Source organism: Cebidichthys violaceus, unplaced genomic scaffold, assembly GCF_023349555.1.
Source record: "Cebidichthys violaceus isolate CVI_PGR_0920_01 unplaced genomic scaffold, fCebVio1.0.p SCAF_54, whole genome shotgun sequence".
Classification (NCBI taxonomy): domain Eukaryota; kingdom Metazoa; phylum Chordata; class Actinopteri; order Perciformes; family Stichaeidae; genus Cebidichthys; species Cebidichthys violaceus.
The window spans coordinates 1,544,890-1,564,279 of record NW_027176750.1 but is presented as its reverse complement, the minus strand read 5'-3'; the positions used below and the strand labels follow the sequence as shown (position 1 = coordinate 1,564,279).

Genomic DNA, 19,390 nt, shown 5'->3' with positions numbered 1-19,390 from the left:
ATCAGGAACGCGCCGCTCGTGCTGTTTGCCAGCGAATGAACGGACAACATGGACGATCCGCGGGACGTTCAAACTACCAAGCGAAACGGGAGCTCCGGGTCGTCGTTGTTGTCGGCCGGTTCCGCGGTGGCGATGGAGATTAAACGGAAGAAAATACGACAGAGCACGTTGTTCCTGCAGACAGAGGTAACAATCAAACGGATAACGTCACGGAAGGGGGGGGGGGGGGGGGGTGCGTGCGTGCTCTGCCGTCAATACGATTCATAATGACATAATGACGATACTGACGTAAACAAGCTAATCAGCTGTTTAAGTTTACACACTGCTTCAATAACAACTATTCGATAGGCTGTGATCAAATAACTTGTAAATAACGACTTACATTTTCTAATGTCTCTTTCTGACACACACACACACACACACACACACACACACACACACACACACACACACACACAAAAGGCCCGGTTATCCATTACGGGAGTTGACCCTTTTAACGTCATTCAGGCCCCTGAAACCAGATCCACGTACTCCGCATTGTTGAATGCTGCTGAGCATGAGCAGGAATAAAGCTCTCCTCTCTGCACTAACAGCGCTCCAGCTAATGTCACTGCAGACCAAAAGCCCACATCTTCTGAGTGTCGGTCTGCAGACAGTAGAGGATGTGAATTAGTTTCATACAGACAGGTTTCTAAGAAGCTGAAGGTGCATATTTTAGTGTGTAATATGATGTTTGCATCCCTAAAACAACTGTGCATGTGCATCTGAACTTCTGGACTATTTATAACCTCACCAAGACCACATTTCCAAATTGAAAAGGCGATATTTAAAATTTAGTATAAAATATGTATGGGATCAGATTATATCAGACATCATAATACTCCATCTAGGCTACAGCGATGTGTTAAAACTTCCCAAACACATGTTTCCTGCCACTGTTCACTCGTTCTTTGCAGTACATCAATATATTCCCATCTGCATAAAGTCATGTGCTCACTATTTCGTCCCATCAAGCATTTTTATATATATATATATATATATATATATATATATATATATATATATATATATATACATACAGTATGTTGATCATTATGAATCTAACTGATTAATAGTGCTTCTCATAACCACGCCAAGAAGAATCACATTTCCTGAGAGCCTTGTGATATTTGGTCGCGGTCCATCTGTTGCAAGGAACCCTGAAAGTTTCAGCTGTGCTTGTGCCAGAGAGAACGTTTTGTGCTGCAAATCACTCATTGGTCTCTGCCAAAAAAAAAAAGAACTCTGATTCAGAGGCAGACAAGGTTAAGTGCACCGTTGACCCTGGAAGAGGTGGCAGGTTGTCTTAAATGGGTTCTTGTTTGTGTGTATAATTTATGTGTGTTACTGCACTTCACTGAAAGCAACATTCAAGGGCAACTTCACTTCAGCTCCACTTTGGTCCTTATTTTCATTGTAGCTGATGTTGGATGGACTAATCCAATTCAAAACATAGCTTTGTTGTGTGTGTGTGTGTGTGTGTGTGTGTGTGTGTGTGTGTGTGTGTGTGTGTGTGTGTGTGTGTTTTTTGGTAATTTTTTTTTTTCTTTTTCACGTTCTGTCCGAGAAGAACACCGACATACAGGAAAAGCTGGACTTCGAGATGCGGATGCGTGAGGGCGCCTACAAGCTGCTGCTCGCCTGCAGTAAGAGAGAGCAGGTTCTCAACGCCTCCAAGAACCTGCTGACCTGTAACGCCAGGATCAAGGCTTATCTCACACAGCAGCAGCAGCAGCAGCAGCAGCAGCAGCACGTGGTTGCAGCAGTCATGAGGTGAGGAGCTGGATGTGTTCTCAGGTGTGGAGGGGGTCTTGGTGGTTTTGCAAATCCTGGTGTTTCAGCACACGTTTTTTTTTTTTTTTATAAATTTCAGATCTTCAGATCCAGATGATCGTGTTCCCTGCAATGGGACAATTGCAATGTCTGGTAAGATCTCTCCCCCCTTCTGTTCAGAATAATTCAACACTGCAGAGTGTCGCAGCGTAATAACTCTGACACCTAAGATGACTTGTTTTTACAAAATGTGTTAATTCGCTTGTTCCCTCTGCTGATGTAGGGCTGCGCATGCCTTTGATGTGGAGGGATTCCGCCTACTTCAACAACAGAGGGAGTGAGTGTGTCTTTGTTTTGCCTCCGTTGACCTCCGCCTCGCCTTATTTCACACGCTGCACACCCCCTCTCCTGTTTGTTAGGCTCCCGCCGGGTGGCCGTGTTCTGTCTGATGCGGATCGGCTCGGAGGTGTTTGCCACAGAAATGGTGGTGGTGGACAGATCGGTCACTGATATCTGCTTTGAGGGAGTCACCGTCTTGTGAGTATTTAGTCCAGTAAGCGGTATAATACGCTTAGAACAGCTGCACTACAGCTTTTGGTGCTGCTGTACAGTGGTGGGAACAAATGTCTTTTATTGAGTATGTTGCTGGAAATTAGTTCTTTATGTAGCATTATGAATATCAGAATATGTATAAAAGTTTATTTCCACAAACACTGACACATCTATTGTTAGGAATATTCCAGGTCACAATCACTGTGCAGTGACATTCATTATTTATAATATTTTGTTTTAAGTTGCTTTTAAATCTTGCTCTAACATGGTTTATATACATTTTTTTTTATTGTTTATGCTCTGATTTCAATGTCCCCGTCCTCTCATAGTAAAGAAGCAGTTCCTCAGTTTGAGCTGAAGGTGGAGCTGTGGAGCTGTGCCCTGGAGGAAGAGCTCACGATGGCGAATACGCCAAAGAAACTGGCCAAGAAGTTCCGCCACTCCTTTGGAAAGACGGCTGGGAAGAAGCTGAGCCCTCTGCTGGACAGTCCGGACCCCGACACCTTCCTGCAGAACCACCCCATCCCCTTGTATGTATTGTGCTTCCCCATAAAACCCTTTTACAGACTCCTGGCTCCTAGATTTAAGATTCTTGCAGTTGGGAACAGACTCAATTATATCATTTTACTGGAACGAATGGTGCAGCCACTGTACAGTGGCTGCACCATTCGTGACTTAAACCGATATTTTGGGGTTTTGAATACTCGCACGCTTAGGGACATTCACTGATTTTTTGTTTTCGTGCCAATAATAACTATTTTATTGGAAAAAAGTGCATGTTTTTAATGTTCCCGTCCAGCTGTACTTTATTTGTACTTAACGACATTTCAATCTCTCAAACCGAACATCTGTAAGTGATATAAAGCAGCTGTCAGTGGAGAAGAAACATTGGGATCATTAGGCCTTTGAACAAAGAGATAATTTACACAAAGCAGAAACTGCTGGGGATGTGTGCACATGTTGGAGTCGAAGGGTTTGTCTCCTTAATATTAGGGTTAGAGTTGAGCATGAATCTTTTATGGTTTAAGCCTGGGAAGCCAAGGAATGAAAATAAGTCAATGCAGGAAACTTTAAAGGACGCTAAACTCCGTGTTTGTGTGTACTTCTACCTGTACCAGTGGAGCCAAGTACAACCTGCTGGCCCACACTTCACTGTGGCTGCCTGAGGCTGAAGGCAGCTTCCAGTCTCACTCCCTCATTGTCCTCCAAGACGGTAAGCCATTTAATATCTGGGCTTATAAAGGGATTAAGCTTTTTAGTCTCTGATTTTAATCGGTACTGTGGTAATGATCCAGTATTTTTACACTATTAAAATTAAACAAAATACCCCATGATTGAAGTTCACCGTGGAAAACCTTCCTGGCTTTGCTTTGAGCGATTAAATGGATGAGAATGTGAGTGCTGAGGCAGGTTTCTGTGATCCAGCTCTTAATTTCAGGAGCAAACTTTTGGTGTGAGTTTGCAGCACGTGTTCTTTGGATCCACAGGGCACATTGTTACAGCTCGTATGACAAGAAGCAGCTCTCTCATGTGTGTTTGAGGCGTAACACTACACCTTTTGTAACCTAAAAGGTTTAGGAATATTTCTTTTGAATATTTAACAAATGATAAAAAGGAAAGTTCTTTAATCATGTGGTGGTTTTTTACCTTTTCACTTAAGATTGAAACGGTTCTTAACGAGTGCCTTTTTAAAAAGCTTTATAGTACTTTATTAATGTAGGTTTTTATCTTCGTCCACACAGCTGAGTGGTCCTCTTGGCTTCCACTTTATGGCAACCTCTGCTGCCGGTTGGTGGCCCAGCCGGCCTGCATGACACAGAGCGTGATGACCGGCTACCTGAGCCAGAAGGTGCGTTCACTGCTGTTATCGTTAGCGTTAGCTCGATAGCTGGTTCCTGGGTTAATGCTTTAGTTTGTTTGGTTTTTTTTTCAGCAAAATGTGGAGGGGATGTTCCGCTGCTGCAGTCTGTACTGTGTGCTGAGCTCTGGCATTTTGTCCTGTTACTTCACCCCGGAAGAAATTGATGCTAAAGTGCAGCCCGCTCTCAACGTACCCGTCAACAAGGTAAGACCGAATCTCTGGCGACAGGACAACTAGATAAATCACAGAGTACGGCAAGAAGTGACACTGACGTTTCTGTGTGACTGTGTTTATTAGATAAATAATCCCTTTTAATATTTGCAGAATAACACCATATAATAATAACATTTTAAGACAATAATAAAATTCCACATGACTCACTGAGGTCCTGCTTGCTTCTTTGGCATTTTACTGCTGAATCATTTGTTTTCTGCAATAACAGCGATGTACCGTTTGGTGCATGTCTCCGATAGCACCGTCGCCTTATGCTACGTTGTGTGTGTGTGTGTGTTGTTTCTGCAGGACACCCGGATCCGCGTGATGGAGAAAGAGTCAGCGGGCCAGAAATCCAGGAGTCTGTCCATCATCAACCCGTCACCAGAGGGGTCTGAGAGCATCGTCTTCACCACGGAGACCAGCCAGGAGCTGGAGGACTGGTTGGACGCCCTCCACCAGCACCTCTATGATCAGAGTGAGTGTGTGTTTCAGTGTAAACATACAGCAGAAGTGTGTGTATATAAAACATATAGGTTACATACAGTGTGTACACAGCAGTTATGTTTCCTAAAAAGGGCTCGTGGTGGAGTATGTCGGTCTGTTTGGGCAAGAAAAGTTTCTGCACATGTTTTTAGCTAAACTTAGCGAGAAACGATAGTGTAACCTTTTATCTGTCTCGTGCTTCTCCTTGTTTACAACCAGGCCAGTGGCTGCAATGCTGCAACCAGCTAATGAAGATTGAGGTCGCGTCACCACGGAAGCCATCACTCTTCCTCACCAAGCAGGCTGACTCTGTTTACAATGACCTCAGTGAGTAGAGTAATTGGAGCGAGTGGGTGAAGTGACTTAGACCGAGGTGGATGATTCGCCGGCTTCAGGATTTGTATATTACGTCTAATTATAGAAGATGTGATGCTCAAAACAAATGTGACGCCTCGGTGAAATAAATACATTGTATGAACCGCGCATAATTGCTTTAATTTAAGCGGTGAAGCATTTAAATGAAACCCTTTTTACATTATTTTTTTTTCTGCATTTGAATAAAACCACTTTAATCAAATATGGAGAAAAAAACGTTAATATAACATTTTGCCTGATCTATTTCACTTCACTTCAGTGTTTGCTCTTTATTTTGATTTTTTTTTTTTACGTTCAGGTATAAATTCACCTGGCAAGTTTGAGAGCATCACAGACATCATCCACAACAAGATAGAGGAGACAGACGGCCGCTTTCTGATTGGTCACGAAGAGGAGAAGGAAGCCCCTAATTGGTCCTCCCTGTTTGAAGGGTCCCATTCAGTGGTAGTGCAGAAGGGTATTCTGTCCCAGAGCAAAACCTCCACCCCTTGTTCAAGCCCCAACACCAACATCAACACCAGCTCTACATCCATCGGCAACAAGAAGCGCCGCGCTCCACCCCCGCCCTCTCACAGGGAGCCTTATGCTCCTCCCAGCCGCCCTGCCAGACCTCCCCTCCCCACCTCTCTTCACCATCATCCTCCTCCTCCCTCATGCCAGGAGAAGGAGAACTCCGGCACTTGCACTTCGCGCCCGGCCACAAGGTCCAAAACTGGCAGACCGTCTCTGGATGCCAAATTCTCTGCCATCATCCAGCAGCTCCAGCGGGGCAACGCTGGAGGAGCCGGAGCCCTCGGCCGGAAAAACGCTCCATTGGGCGTCCTGGATGTACAACCACAAAGTCAGCCTCAGCCCCCTCTCCAGCAGCCGGAGCACCAGAACCACAGCGCTGAGGCCGCAGGTGAACATGCCTTCCTCAGACCAAGTCACGGCCCCGGTCCTCTTCCTGCAGCGAGGAGCAAGCTGAGGAAGTCTTTCAGAGAGAGGATGAACCTTAAAGCCTTGTGACCTCAACCTTAGATATTAACTAACACAACCTTACCACTAATACGAAGACCTACAACACAGTTATATCAATATATATATATTTGAATGCTCCTAAAGAGCAATCATTTTATATTTGATATAGAGACTGTTGGTCAACATTTAAAGGATTAGTTCAAATTTTGTGAAATGTGTTTTATGTCGCAAATTGGATGAAAAGAAAAAATATCACTCATCTGTACACTAAATATGAAACTGGAGGCGCTTAGCTTAGCTTAGCTTATCTTATCTTAGCATAAAGACTGGAAACGGGTAGCCTTGCTCTGTAAAGGTATCACCATCGGCCTACCAGCACCTCTAAAACTCGAAAAATGTTTTTTTTTTGTAATCTAAAAACTAAACTGTAAAATTGTAATGCTTTGTTTTTTATAAAGTTTAATGAACAATATATCATGTATCAATTAGTGAGCTTTAATGGTCTTGGGTGGTAGTTTTTATGCTAAGCTAACCATCTACCAGCTCCGGACTTCATATTGCACCGATAGATAAGAGAGCGGTATCGACTTTCTCATCGTATTTCCCAATAACGTCGACCCCTTTCTTTAACCTTAAGGATGGGTGGGTGAACCTGGTCTCTTCCAAAACAAAAGATCCTCACAATGTCCATCATGGCGACCCAAATCCCAGTCGACACCTCCAATCACAATATCGATATCGTATCTCCACTCTCCATTTAAGAACTCTTTCACGTGCAGCTAACCCGTAGACGAAATTGAAAGCTGTACGTTGGCCCGAGCACCGGCATCATCAATCCCACTAAAATAGAAAGGCTCTTTTCTCAGCTCTGGAACATGGACCGAAGAAAGAGCCTTTGCAAAAGCACTCAAATTGGAATTGATCCATCGGCCGACCGAACGAGTCATTCCTTTTGGAACTATTGACTCATTCCACTCACTGTGACAACTTTATGACCACTATAGCTGATTTTAAGGGAACGGGATTTTAGGAGCAATTGCGAGCACTAATGTGACTTCTCCATTTCTCAGAGGTCTTAATAATGGAGTGACCTTGGGTTTTCAGTGGCTACACAGTATGTCCAACATAATTTAACACTGCAGCCTGTAAATGCCACGAGCGTAATCGAATGAATGAGTCCTTGGAGTGGCTAAAATAATGAATGCCCCTGTGTTTTGAACATATCCAATATTGGCAGCCACTAAAACATTTCAACCACTTAACGGTCACATGTTGAAGAACGGTCTTCATAATTACACGCAGTGTACAAAACATTAGGTTTAGCTACTTTCTCTGAAATTGGCTGTGCAGACGAAGCAGCGTGGTGAAAGCTGCAATCCCATTTCTTTTTTATCTCACCTCCTAAAATTCTGTTTAATCAAGAGAAGGGGAGATGTAGATCGGGGGGGGGGGGGGTATTACAGGAGGATTTAGTTTAAGCTTTGAAAGAACCAGAGAATGGATTGCACAAAAGAGGATGCTGCTCAATATTTGCGACGTTTTCTGTGCTCGGTGTTTATTACCAACACGTTAGTCACTTTGATGTAGTACTGTATATACCTGGAAAAACAAGGGATGGTTCCTGCGTCAGACCTCAAAGCATTAGTCTTAACTGATGCTGATGCGGTTACTGTACACCTCGGGCAGTACGATAACAGCTAAAATCACCACACTGATTATATTGCACTTCCTGTGTTGTCCATCATAATCCGAGGCTATTTCCAGTTCCAGTGAGCATGCTAGAGACTAAGGAACATTGAATTACACGCCAATGCCACTGACAGTTATGGTGAAAGCCAACATTTCTGTAGTATTTCATATTAACTGTGTAGCCCGAGTGAAAGCAGGAAATGTTGCCCCTGTGGATATTAAGCTTGAGGGAAAGCATGTGTTGTAACTGTACAACTGTTTTATGACTAAACAAGGACTGAACGCTTTTTTTTTTTTTGTCAGCGCCAAACTAATGAGCCAAATTTACAATGTTTTTTATAATATCTGTCTTTTACATGTCTTGTCGGGTATTAATTACACACGACGGCAATAATTTGTAGTTGTTTTTTTTTGTCTTGTTTTTGATTTAAATGTTCTGTAATTCCTTTTCATAGTATAATACTGCCATGTCATCTCAATTTTACTTTAGCATATGAATTATTTAGACTTTAAGTGGCACTGTGGTTATGTTGGAGTAAGTAGGGATACATTAATCTTTTTCCTAGAGCAGAATAATTTGTGTATAGTGCAATGTAAAAAAAAATAAAATAATAATGTTGTTTTTGTTTCTCCAAAAGTGCAATTTTCTTCTCACTCTGTTCCCCGCTATCTTGGAATCCTAACTGTATTTCTTTTTATTGCTGATCTGCAATAAAACGGCCTACATTCTACCCTGGTGAGGCTGCTTTATTTTTGCTGAGCTTGGAGGTATTACTGAATATTTTTCATGGTAAAGGTTTACCAGGGGGTGGCAATAAAAGTCAAAGCATAGCTTTTATTGCAGCCCAACACATATCCCATAGAGATACATGCACTGGCACATTTCTCTACTGCAGCAAATACTGGAGAGGCTTCTCTGGCTTTGAGCCCAGAGGTAGCCTGTTGTGAAGATTAAGGCGGATGGAATCTCATAGCCAGATAATGGTATTACAATAATAAAACCCCATTCACACTGCATTTACTCAGGGGAAAAAAAAGAAAAAGAACATCACATTGACGTTGGTACACTGGCATTAAATATCAGCTTATTCAGCCCCTCGCTATTTATCTGCACTTCAGTCAAAGAACACAACTGAGGAAACATGAGTAGATAGTAAAATATTTTAATTAAATATACAGGAGGTCATATCATACAAAATGTCTTTATTTTTTTGTCTTGCTCGCCAGCTGGGTGATTGGTAAACAGATGGCTACTGTATCAAAAACACTTTCAGGATGCACATTAATGGAAACAACGTGGAGAAAAAAAAAAAAGGTGAAACGACAAGAAATAAAAATAGTCTCCTAATTGTAGTGTGTTTGTTTAAATCAATAACATGATCACGGTGACCTTGGACACAGCTAGATTGTGTAACCGACTTTTATACTGTTTTTGTACTATTTACAGATTATAACAGTTTATATGATAACAACCACGCGGTACTATCTACAGTGCTATTTACACAGAAAATAAGACAAGAGAGATAGGGGTTGTCATGGATTGATCCCGTATGAACGTTCTGTACAGGAGCCGGCACTAATGCCAGTTTTACCTACACACAGCAATGTACAGTACTTTATCAGAAATGAATGTCTTTATCTAAGTATTCAGTTAAACTTTACACATAGACGTTTACAGCTTCTTTTTTTTCTTCTTCTTCTTCTTCTTTTGAAACACCAGACATGTTTGACTGTGTATTTCGACTATCCTGGATTGCAATTATAGTGGTTGTAAAAGCCAGAGCAGGTGTTGTTGTTTCACCTCAGGCCATGGCGCATGGTCGGCATATTTTATGGAGTCTGGTAGCTTTTCATCACTGCTAGAAAACACCTAAAGCACACATGCCCTGCGGATGACAGACACCAGACCTGTGTCAATATCAGTAAATCTTTTCAGGTTCTGCTATAATTGACTGTCTGACACAGTTCAGCTAAGTAAATAGAGTCATTAAGCACAATCACTAACCAGAAGGTTAAAGCATAGCTGTTTAAATTTGTAAAAACTCAACATTTTGTGCCTTACCTATCAAGTCTGGTGTCTGAAAGCCAAGTGTGCCATATAGTTTTTGTATGAGTGTCTGTGCGCTGCATTTCAGACGAGAGTGACAGTAATATTGATATTTCTACCCTGCTACAGAAGATAAATCTTAACAACTGTAGTGCTAACTCTAATCCAAGACTGCGAAAGGCACAGATATTTGCAAAGCAATAATATCCTAAGTGACAACATTCCTATCAAATCATACAGTGAGTCTTTTCAGCGTGCTGAATAAAAAAAAAAGAGTCTGTTCACCCCCCCCCCCCCCCCCCCTTAAAAAAAAAGAGCTTTTCAAGTCAAGAACAAAAAGATGAAATGCTGATTTCTTGTGGTGAGCATTCCACAGCAGACGGCTGCTTCATTATGCTGGTCCGACAGACAAAAACAAGCTGCTACAGTCTACTCATCACAAGGGGCTTTAGGATCAAATTACTTTCAATTCGGAGAGTAAAAATTAAAACGGCTGTTCATTAACTCACTAAAAAACATTCGGGAATTGTCAACAGATTGAACATGACAACTGCTTGTGTTGTATAATCTGGACTGAAATATATAACGAACAAAGACCTGAACCGAGTAAAATGTGAGTCTACAGTACATAATGTTATACACAGCACCTCTGAATGTTATGACACAGCTATATTCAGCACCGCAGTGAGTGTTAACGTCTATGCCAAGGAGTCCAGGTGGATTTACTGTGGCACAAGCCGGCATCAGCTTTCAGCGTGGGGACATGTAAACAGACGCAACACCCCTGGCTGCCTAAAGTGTGATAATGCACTAAACAGCTCTTGAACATTGTTTGCAAGGCGAACGCACCTCGAGTTATGTAAAGAATTTCATTTACGTTGTCACGTTACTTACGTAGTGTTTTTTTTTAAGCAAAAACAGTTTAGCCCTCAGATGCAGTAAACAAATGGCTTTTCTCTGTTGCCCTCCACTTTTTCACACGTTCAGAGCAACAACCTGACTCACGGTGACCGAAAGCGGCAAACTGATTTGTGAGCACTTACACACGAGCATTGTGCAAATAAGGATACAACGAGAACAACAAAAAAAAAATATACAGTAAGTGGTGATACAAACAAAGAACAGTGCAAAGTATATAAACAAATGCAAACACAAATTAAAAAAAAAAAAAAAGACAATGGAATTTTCAGTCTGAATGATGCGTTTATCAGTCTGTGATACGTTTTATAATCAGTGTTTATTTTAGACTGAGCCACAATCCCCGAGCAAGAGAGACAGAAAGACAAGAGAGAAGCTGAAAAAAAGTTTGTGAGGATGAAGAAGGAGAGGGTTGAAGTGAATCATCCTCTCACAGTCTGGTGCTGGGGTGTACCGAGGACAGCTGAGGTGGTGGGAGGGTGGAGAGAGGGTACAGGTGGTGCAGCAGGTCCCCGTACAGTGCTGCCCCGCCCGGGTGCCTGTAGAAGTGGTGCGGGCTGGGGCTGGTGGCCAGCAGCTGCCTGTGAAGCATCATGGAGTGGAAGGCTAGCGGGGGCATGAGGGGAGACACTGCCGACTGGCTCTTCAGGTACTGCAGACCCGGGTGCTGCTGCAGCCCGTCTCCGTGGGAGATCAGGCTGCCGGGTGGGTACATGGCAGTGTAGAGGTGTGGAGGGTAGGTAGTGGTTGGGTGGCCCTCAGGGAGATGATTGTTGAGGTGAACGGCGTGGGCCGGCTCCGCTGGTTTCAGCTCTTCTGGGTCGCTGCGTCGGATTGCGCCGGCCGGGTGGACCGGCGTCACCACACGGACTTTCCTCTCTGGAACGTCCTCGCCGTCGGGTTCCATGAGGCTTCGCTTACTGGGTCGAATGGGGCTGGCGAGGGACGAATCGCTTGGAGCTTTCGGGCTGGGAAATGGCTGCGATGACTCTGCTGGGTTCTGTTTGGGGGGGGAAATGGTCATGGGAGGAACTCTACATGCCTTTGGGTGGGAATCCAAACCCTGGTGCATGATGGGATAAGGGAGACTGCAGAAAGAGGGCTTCGAGAAGGACGACCCCCTCTGAGAGAGAGGTTTAGAGATTGTAAAGTCTCTGGGCTCATCGTCTGCCTCTCTCCTCTCTATGTGTGTTTGAGTCCTGTCTCCGTAGTGAGATCTGTAGGCCAAGCCCTCTTGCTCCAGGCCGCCACAGACAAAGCTGCTTTCATGGTCTCTGATGTAGCGTTCTCTTCGATCTCCGTTGGGAAAACCGACCATCCTCTCCTGGCTCAGGCAGTTCTCAGTTTGCCTGTACAGACTGTGGAGGTGAGGGGAGGAGTAGCAGTCGCTCGTGTAGCTCCGGGGCTGAGAAGCTGGGCCCTGGAGTAGCGTCTCCCCGGCGTTCTCCACGGCATCCTGGGCATGGGCTTGGGGGAGGTAGGGCTGCCACGGCGGATTGACTTGAGGCTGGAGGTGACGGCTGGTCCGGCAGCTGTACGTCTCGGAGAGTTCCCCGGCGGCGCTCCTCTCTGAGGGGCCACCGGCGGCTTGTTGGTGAGGCTTGCTGCTCTGGGCATGCTGGATGACTGATGGCCTGAATATGGGCGCTATCTCCGGGATGCTGTCTGACACACACCCGTGCCTCCCTCCTACCACCTCCTCGTCACCCTTTCTCTTCTCCCTCTCCCTTTCAGGTACTGATATGACAGGAAGAGAGGAGGTGGCTGTGGGATGTGGCGGCTGAAGAGAAGGAGACTTAAAAGAGAAAGGGTTGGACTCGCACACTTGGGAGAGGAGCTTCTTTTTGGCTAAAGGAGACATGACCCCCTGGCTGGATTTGCAGTAGGCAGCCGTCTGTGCAGGGTTCTGTGTGGACTCCTTCTTAATGGACACGTAGTCTTCTTTCTCTGGGAAGGAATCTGTGCTCAAGTCTATACACTGTCTGTCTGCCTGCTTACACATCGGTAACACTTTCCCCACTCTCCCACCATGACTTTCTATGGAGTCTTTGGCCCTGGAGGAGGGCTCGGGCAGAGCAACATGTCCAGCAGGTCTGTTCTGATCCCACCGGTGAGGCAGGTAAGGGATTTTAGGAATGAAATGCCCTTCAGTTTGCTGTTCACAGGAGAGTTTCACTTGGAGGGCCTCGCTGATTTGCCTCCATTCAGGCCGGGGACCGGGCCCCGTGTGGAGGGACAGACCGGCATGTGGGGCTCTGCAGTCTGGCTCTTTGGGGCAGAGTGAAGATGGCTGCTCCACCGCCAATGACTCCTCTTTCTTTAGGGTAACGTGTAACTCTTCCTCCTCTATTACAATGGGTTCATCTCTCAGAGATACCTCCTGTTTTATGGCTGTGGGCAGCTCATGATCCTCCTCTTTCCCCTTGGAGTCCTGCATGCAGAACAAATTATTATTATTATTGGGCAATTTTAAAGACAACATGAATTCAAGACAGAGGGTGAAGCATTGATGAGAAAGCACAGGGAGATTCAAATTAAACTGAATTTAGAGCGAGGAGGAATCCTGATGAGGCAGCAATTGGGTCTGTGACTGACCTGTGATTGTTCTTGGTCTTTCACCGCCTCCCCTCCGTCCTTTCTACTCCCCAGCTTGGGATTGTTGGAGCCTTTGAATTTCTTGGCCCCCACTCCTTTGGCTTTGGCTCCTGAAGCCTTCTCTTGGCCGCCCTCCTGCTTCTTGGGTTTGAGCAAGGGGAGGGGCTTGTCATGCTCGCCTTTAACGTGCCTCTCATAGGGAAGGAGGAGCCTGAGGAAGAATGCAGGCAAAGGAATGCAGATGAGTTTGTGGTGTGACCATGTTATGCCATGTCAGGCTTAGAAAGGCACAATTACTAATCTATGATTTTAATTTATCACGCACGAACAAAAATCATTTTTCACCAAACAAAAATACACAAATCTATACATTTGCGCACCGTAACGTGAGGAAGGTGAAATGTATTCTAAACAAACAACCGCGCTTGTTTTGGTGTCGATACAAAAATAAAATATAGAATGAACGACACAAGTATTTTGTTTTGGTAACAGCAATAACAGAATGAGCTGCTGCTTTGCCACAGGCATGCAGAGTATCAAATACCTTGCTTTAAAACCGCCTTGTTTTAATATGTGGCAAGCATTAACAATCCTATTGTAATTAATCGAGGTTAGGGGAAATCCAGGTTCAGATGGGAGCCAGAGTATGTGTGTGTGTGTGTGTGTGTGAGTGTGTGTGTGTGTATGTGTGTGTCTGTGTGTGTGTGTGTGTGTGAGAGGGAGAGAGAGAGAGAGAGAGAGAGAGAGAGAGAGAATGTGAGTCACTAGTCATCTCCTGCTGAGACAGATCGCATTTGATATTAGTTAATCCTTGTGTGTGTGTGTTGTGTTTGTGGGTGTGTGAAGTGAATGTGTTGGGGAGTGAAAAGGAGGGGAAAATGCCTGGTAGAATTGAAGTCAAATGTTTAAAAGGAATCTCATATATCATATCATATCTAATTTAATATATAAATGTGATTCATCGCAGAAGCCCTTAAAGTGGCTACAGTAATAAAATATTTCAGCTGGTAACACTACGCTCACTGTCCATTTGACATGATTAAATGCAGGATAGCTGCATGTGCTCCAACACATACTAAGTGACAAGGACAATCCTGTAGAAAAAAACAAAACATTCAACTATTTTTGACTTCTGTTATTTCTCTTATGAATAGTTCTCAAGTCAATTTTCCGTATCTGATGTCATAACTAATGGGAGCATTAAGATCTGGATAACATAACAATACCCATGTGTAAAATAATGACATGAAGAAACCAGTGAGGGAAACTTTTAGACTTTTATTGCTCAGAAAAAGAAAATGGAAATTGGCACTAGACCAGGAACAAGAAACGTTGTGGAAGAGGAAACCAAGACAACTGAAAAACTACAACACTCCAAACTTCAATAAGCTCCTCTGAAAATCTCTCCAGCTTCTCTGTCAGGTTTTTTTACAATAACAATCCATAAAAGCCAGACAGAAACATGACTTTCTCAGTCATGAGAAAAATAAGGTCTTCTCGTGTAACGACAAGAGACGGTTGCAGTATTCCTTTTAAGGGACATGGCGGTAAAACAAACAATGAATCAAGAGCTGTTTCGCCTCCTCTTCAAAAGGAAGAAAAAAAAGCCTCAGAGAGTTCAAGAGGCTCTGTGGGATTTTTTGTTATTTCTCCTCTGAACAAAAGTGCTGGCAGGGAAAGCGGTGAAACTACATTTCATACAGCTGGTCTGGCACCAGGCCCCAGGCCAAGAAAGGAAATGTACTATTAAATGTGACTTATTGGAAAGACGGAGAGCAAAGGGGTTATGAAAGAGAAGAAGGGAGGGAAAGAGAGCAAAAGAAAAAGGAAACAAGGGGAGTGAAAGAGGCTATAATGACATGTTAATGAGGAGCAAAAATGATTCTCAATGAAGGAACGAAGGATCCTAGAGAACAGAGACAAAAACATGCAATCTTTATTCAGCGCTGGCAATTTATTACAAATACCGAAGTGGTTCTCAGGCTGTCTAGAATTAGGTATTATTTCCCAGAAAAGGCAGGTAGATTAAATGTCTCACCGTTGTAAAACTGTGGATTCAATTTCTTCAGGCTTGTAAATGTGTGTTCACCATGTACAAATGTCATGATCAAAGGTCTAGAAAAGTAGCGTATATATATATATATATATACTGTATACTGTATACAGGACCAGTACCAGTAAGAGGACCAGGGTGCACTGTTGACTATCACAATGATCTGTGGGAAAGAGACTGCTGCCTTGGCCTGGGTCAACTTTATGGAATGTCAATATGTAGTGGGGGTGGGGTGTCACAGGCCCGGATAATGTAAGAGCTGAGCCCGGGAAATTACTGGAGCCTTAAATAGTTCCAAATGGAAAGGCTAAGAAACCAAAAAATCAGTCTCAGGAAGTCCCCTATAAGAATCATTTGCTTTGTTATGCTTGATAATTATAGGATGTAGCCTATACAAACAATTCTTTCTTTCTTTAGGACTTTCAAATCCAACAGATACACTTTTTACAGTTTTATGTACATTTACACAGGTGGCTGAATAAGCAAATAAGGTTTGAGCTACAGGGAACTTTTCACCACTATGTTAAACAAGGAAGTGTAAAATCATAATAGAGCCCTCAGTGTGAACTGGAGTAATCTCAAGCAGTGTATATATATAACTTAGTCATGATCATGTTATATAGCACTCATAATACAATACCACTTATATAAGTAGCAATTTCCTCCAAGGAAGGGTTGAGCTTGGCAGCCACTGCATAAGTTGAAGGAGAGCCAGATGTAGTTAATAATTACAGCCACTAGGGGGCGTGTGCTGCACTCAGAGATTCCAGGACGGAATTTCATTAAGGCAGGAGAGGCAACATTTTTATGAGGTCAATAAATACTTAACTTCCTCTCATGCCAATTTATCACCCCGGCTTTTGTTTAAGCAGCCATTTTACATGTTGATAACAAGCAAGTAAAATATGCAGCGAAGAGATTAAACATTGAATAGGCACAAATAGAAGATGTAATTAAGTTTAAAAAATATTGATATACATATATATAAAAATGAAGCAATATTTTTTAAACTTCATCCATACATATACATGTATATATATTTATATATATATATATATATGTATATATATATGTGTGTGTATATATATATATATATACATATATATATTTTAAATATATTATATCTGTGTGATCTTTCTTAAGAATCAACAACAGCCTAAAGCACAACTTCAAACCACAACTGTCAACTAAGCATGTCTGTGCCTTTGAAATAATGGATTGCACACAAAGCACCTCCCCCCAAAAAACACAACTTGGCAAAAACAAGGTGACTTTACCAGCAATGTGCTGCTCTCATCTGAGTTTTGTGTTACAGGAACAAGCAGTGAGCTAGAATCCAAGAAGTCACCAAATAAAGAGGGGAAAAAGCCTGCAGGCTGTTCCATTTCAACAATTTCCCTCCCATCCATGCTGAAATTAATTTTAACTGGTGTTGTGTTAAGATCACAAGAGCTGCTTCACGCGTAAAAAAAAAAAAAAAAAAAAAGGAAAAGAAACTATTTAAAGAGCTGGTGGACAAGCCCCGGGGGCTGTAGAAAGATTTGGAGGAAAGAAAATGACTTACTTTTACAAGCCTGTGAGGAAAAGAGAATAAAATAAAAAAGATAAAAATCAAATCTTTATCGAATCTAAATGCAATGATTAAACATCATCACAGCAATGAGAAAGCAATAACTGCTGTGTAGAAAGAGAGAGAGAGAGAGACAAGATGCCTGCAGAGGGATAAACAGACATTGTAGCTGGTCCCTCTGCTTTGGATTCATGCCTCAAAGCCCCTCTTTTGTCTCGAAGCCAAACCACTTGAGGTGACCCTCATTCATGCAGTTAAAACAGGAGGGCAGCGCAGGAATGTATGAAAAACTTAAGTCCTTTGTCAAGTCTGAAAATACCAGATTTAAAATGACCTCTACTGTTCCCCCGGGGTTTGCTCTCATTAGCTGCTGCTGCTGCCGCAGCTCGTGGTAAATGTTCGCCATAGCAGGTGTGAGCAAAGCGAGCTAACTGTTTAAAATAAATGTGCGCTATTCTGCATAAAGACACACTCAAGTTGTAATTTCCAAAAATATACAGCATATGTTCGCTCTCGCTGCCCTACAGTGGACTGAAATCTCTGCAAGAATGTCATTAATTTAATTTGCTACACTGAAGTAGTTATTAATCTCAGTAGACTTGAATAGATTCTCATACAGTCGATTGCCTGTCACACGTCAGTGGCGTAATTTGTGATTTCTCTTCGCCACTAGGGAGAGAAACCTTGGACCTTTTGATTAAATTCTGTGCATAAAGAAATCATCCAATATTGTGATTTGTTAGATCGCTGCAAAAAGGTTTTTATCACTGAATGCTCAATGAAGCGTTTTGTCTTCTGGAAACCATCTAGCTCTCAGAGGTTAAAATAGCTGCCTGCTATTTTAGTGTAAAGAACATGCAGCTCTTTGGCTGCAGTTCCCACTGAATCTCACATCCACATTCAGTAGGAGAGTCATGCATATGCAAGGAATTTGGCCATGCTTTTGATGTGGACAACATGTTGAGACATTGTTTATAGTGTTAAGGAATGCTGACAGACAATATGCAACCATGTTCTCACATTGCAACTTCTCTGCCTTTTTTCTCCCCTGTACTGTATTTCCTAATATTGAATCATTTTTGCTCGTTCATTCAAAATATGTCATTGTTTCTCTCTCTCTCTCTCTCTCTCTCTCTCTCTCTCTCTCTCTCTCTCTCTCTCTCTCTCTCTCCCGGTTTCTCTGGGGAATGAAAAGCTGGGAGGACATGAAGGTGATACTCCCTCCCCACCACCTCTTATTGTAATCCCTCTGGTTTAGAACTAGACACCAGAGTAATTGAAATCTATGTTTGCGCTACAGAATTAGACAAGGCAAGCTAAAGTGTAATGCGCCACATTTGATGTATCTGCAATACAGCAAGGACAATGCAGACAGATGCTGACGAGTGCAAGATACTGAGCATCCAGCAGAATAAAATTTAAAAACTCCTGTCCCGTCTCCTCTCCCCTTTCTCTTGCCCAAATCTGAACTCTATTGTAATTCCCAGCGTGAAGACTGGCTCAAGGTTTCCACATAATTATGAACAACACATGTATTTTTATAGCTGGAGAGCAGCTTTAGTGAATGCAGAGGAACATCGATACCAGGAGGAATGAATGAAGGCCGAATCAATAAAACATCTAGTCGACTAAAATTGGAACAGGCGTGCATCTGTCTTAAAAGAAACACATATCTGCATTTGAGCCGCAGAATATCTCACGGGCCTTAGACTGCATGTTCAGTACATCTGGTAAACATCTAATTCTTTGAAGATGAAATGATCTAATCCAAAACTCCTCTTCTGCGCTCTCTGCTGTTGCCCAAAAACCTAAGAGTTTTTAAATAGCAAATTATTCTAAATTGCTTCTCTGTTGCCATGGATACCCCCCCTCCAACATCCCCAATACCAACCCTGTTGTGCAATTACATTAGAGTGCCAAGGCATGGTGAGGTATTAAAAATGTGTAACAGGCATAAATGAACAGAGATACGGAAATGTGATGTTTCTGTAACAAGAGATCACGTAGGAAACCAGGAAGATTAAATATGTAGGAGCTGTTAAAAGGCGCTGACCTGTATAATGAAAGAAACAGCATGAAGTGCAAGGCAGGGAGTGAGAGAGACAGAGAGAGAGAGAAAATGGCACAGCACAGAAGCAAAAGGCAGTCTATTTCAAGGTTATTGATGCCATCTTTTTCATGACCTCATTTTTAATTCAGAGCGCTGGGCCCTGACAGCTAATCTCGGGAAACGGTTTAAATAAATATCATTAAAGCTTC

At 42.9% G+C, this 19,390-nt stretch overlaps 2 protein-coding genes across 2 annotated transcripts in view; one reads left to right on the top strand and one right to left on the bottom strand.

Moving 5' to 3' along the window:
• Nucleotides 1-46: 46 nt before the first annotated feature.
• Nucleotides 47-7,680, top strand: rtkn2 (rhotekin 2). Its single transcript, XM_068731895.1, has 12 exons — nt 47-186; nt 1,610-1,812; nt 1,913-1,965; nt 2,096-2,149; nt 2,232-2,349; nt 2,694-2,894; nt 3,483-3,577; nt 4,107-4,213; nt 4,298-4,429; nt 4,748-4,916; nt 5,144-5,251; nt 5,598-7,680. Exons 1-12 carry the CDS (start codon nt 49-51, stop codon nt 6,305-6,307), a joined length of 2,088 nt encoding a protein of 695 aa, XP_068587996.1. The 5' UTR covers nt 47-48; the 3' UTR covers nt 6,308-7,680.
• A 2,607-nt stretch (nt 7,681-10,287) lies between these two features.
• The window catches only part of arid5b (AT-rich interaction domain 5B), a 72,926-nt gene continuing 63,823 nt past the window's right edge, over nt 10,288-19,390 (bottom strand). The window contains exons 9-10 of the mRNA XM_068731873.1: nt 13,509-13,719; nt 10,288-13,344 (exon numbers count right to left, since the gene is read on the bottom strand). Of these exons, the coding sequence (XP_068587974.1) occupies nt 11,344-13,344; nt 13,509-13,719 (2,212 nt within the window). The 3' untranslated portion in view covers nt 10,288-11,343. The remainder of the gene's footprint in view (nt 13,345-13,508; nt 13,720-19,390) is intronic.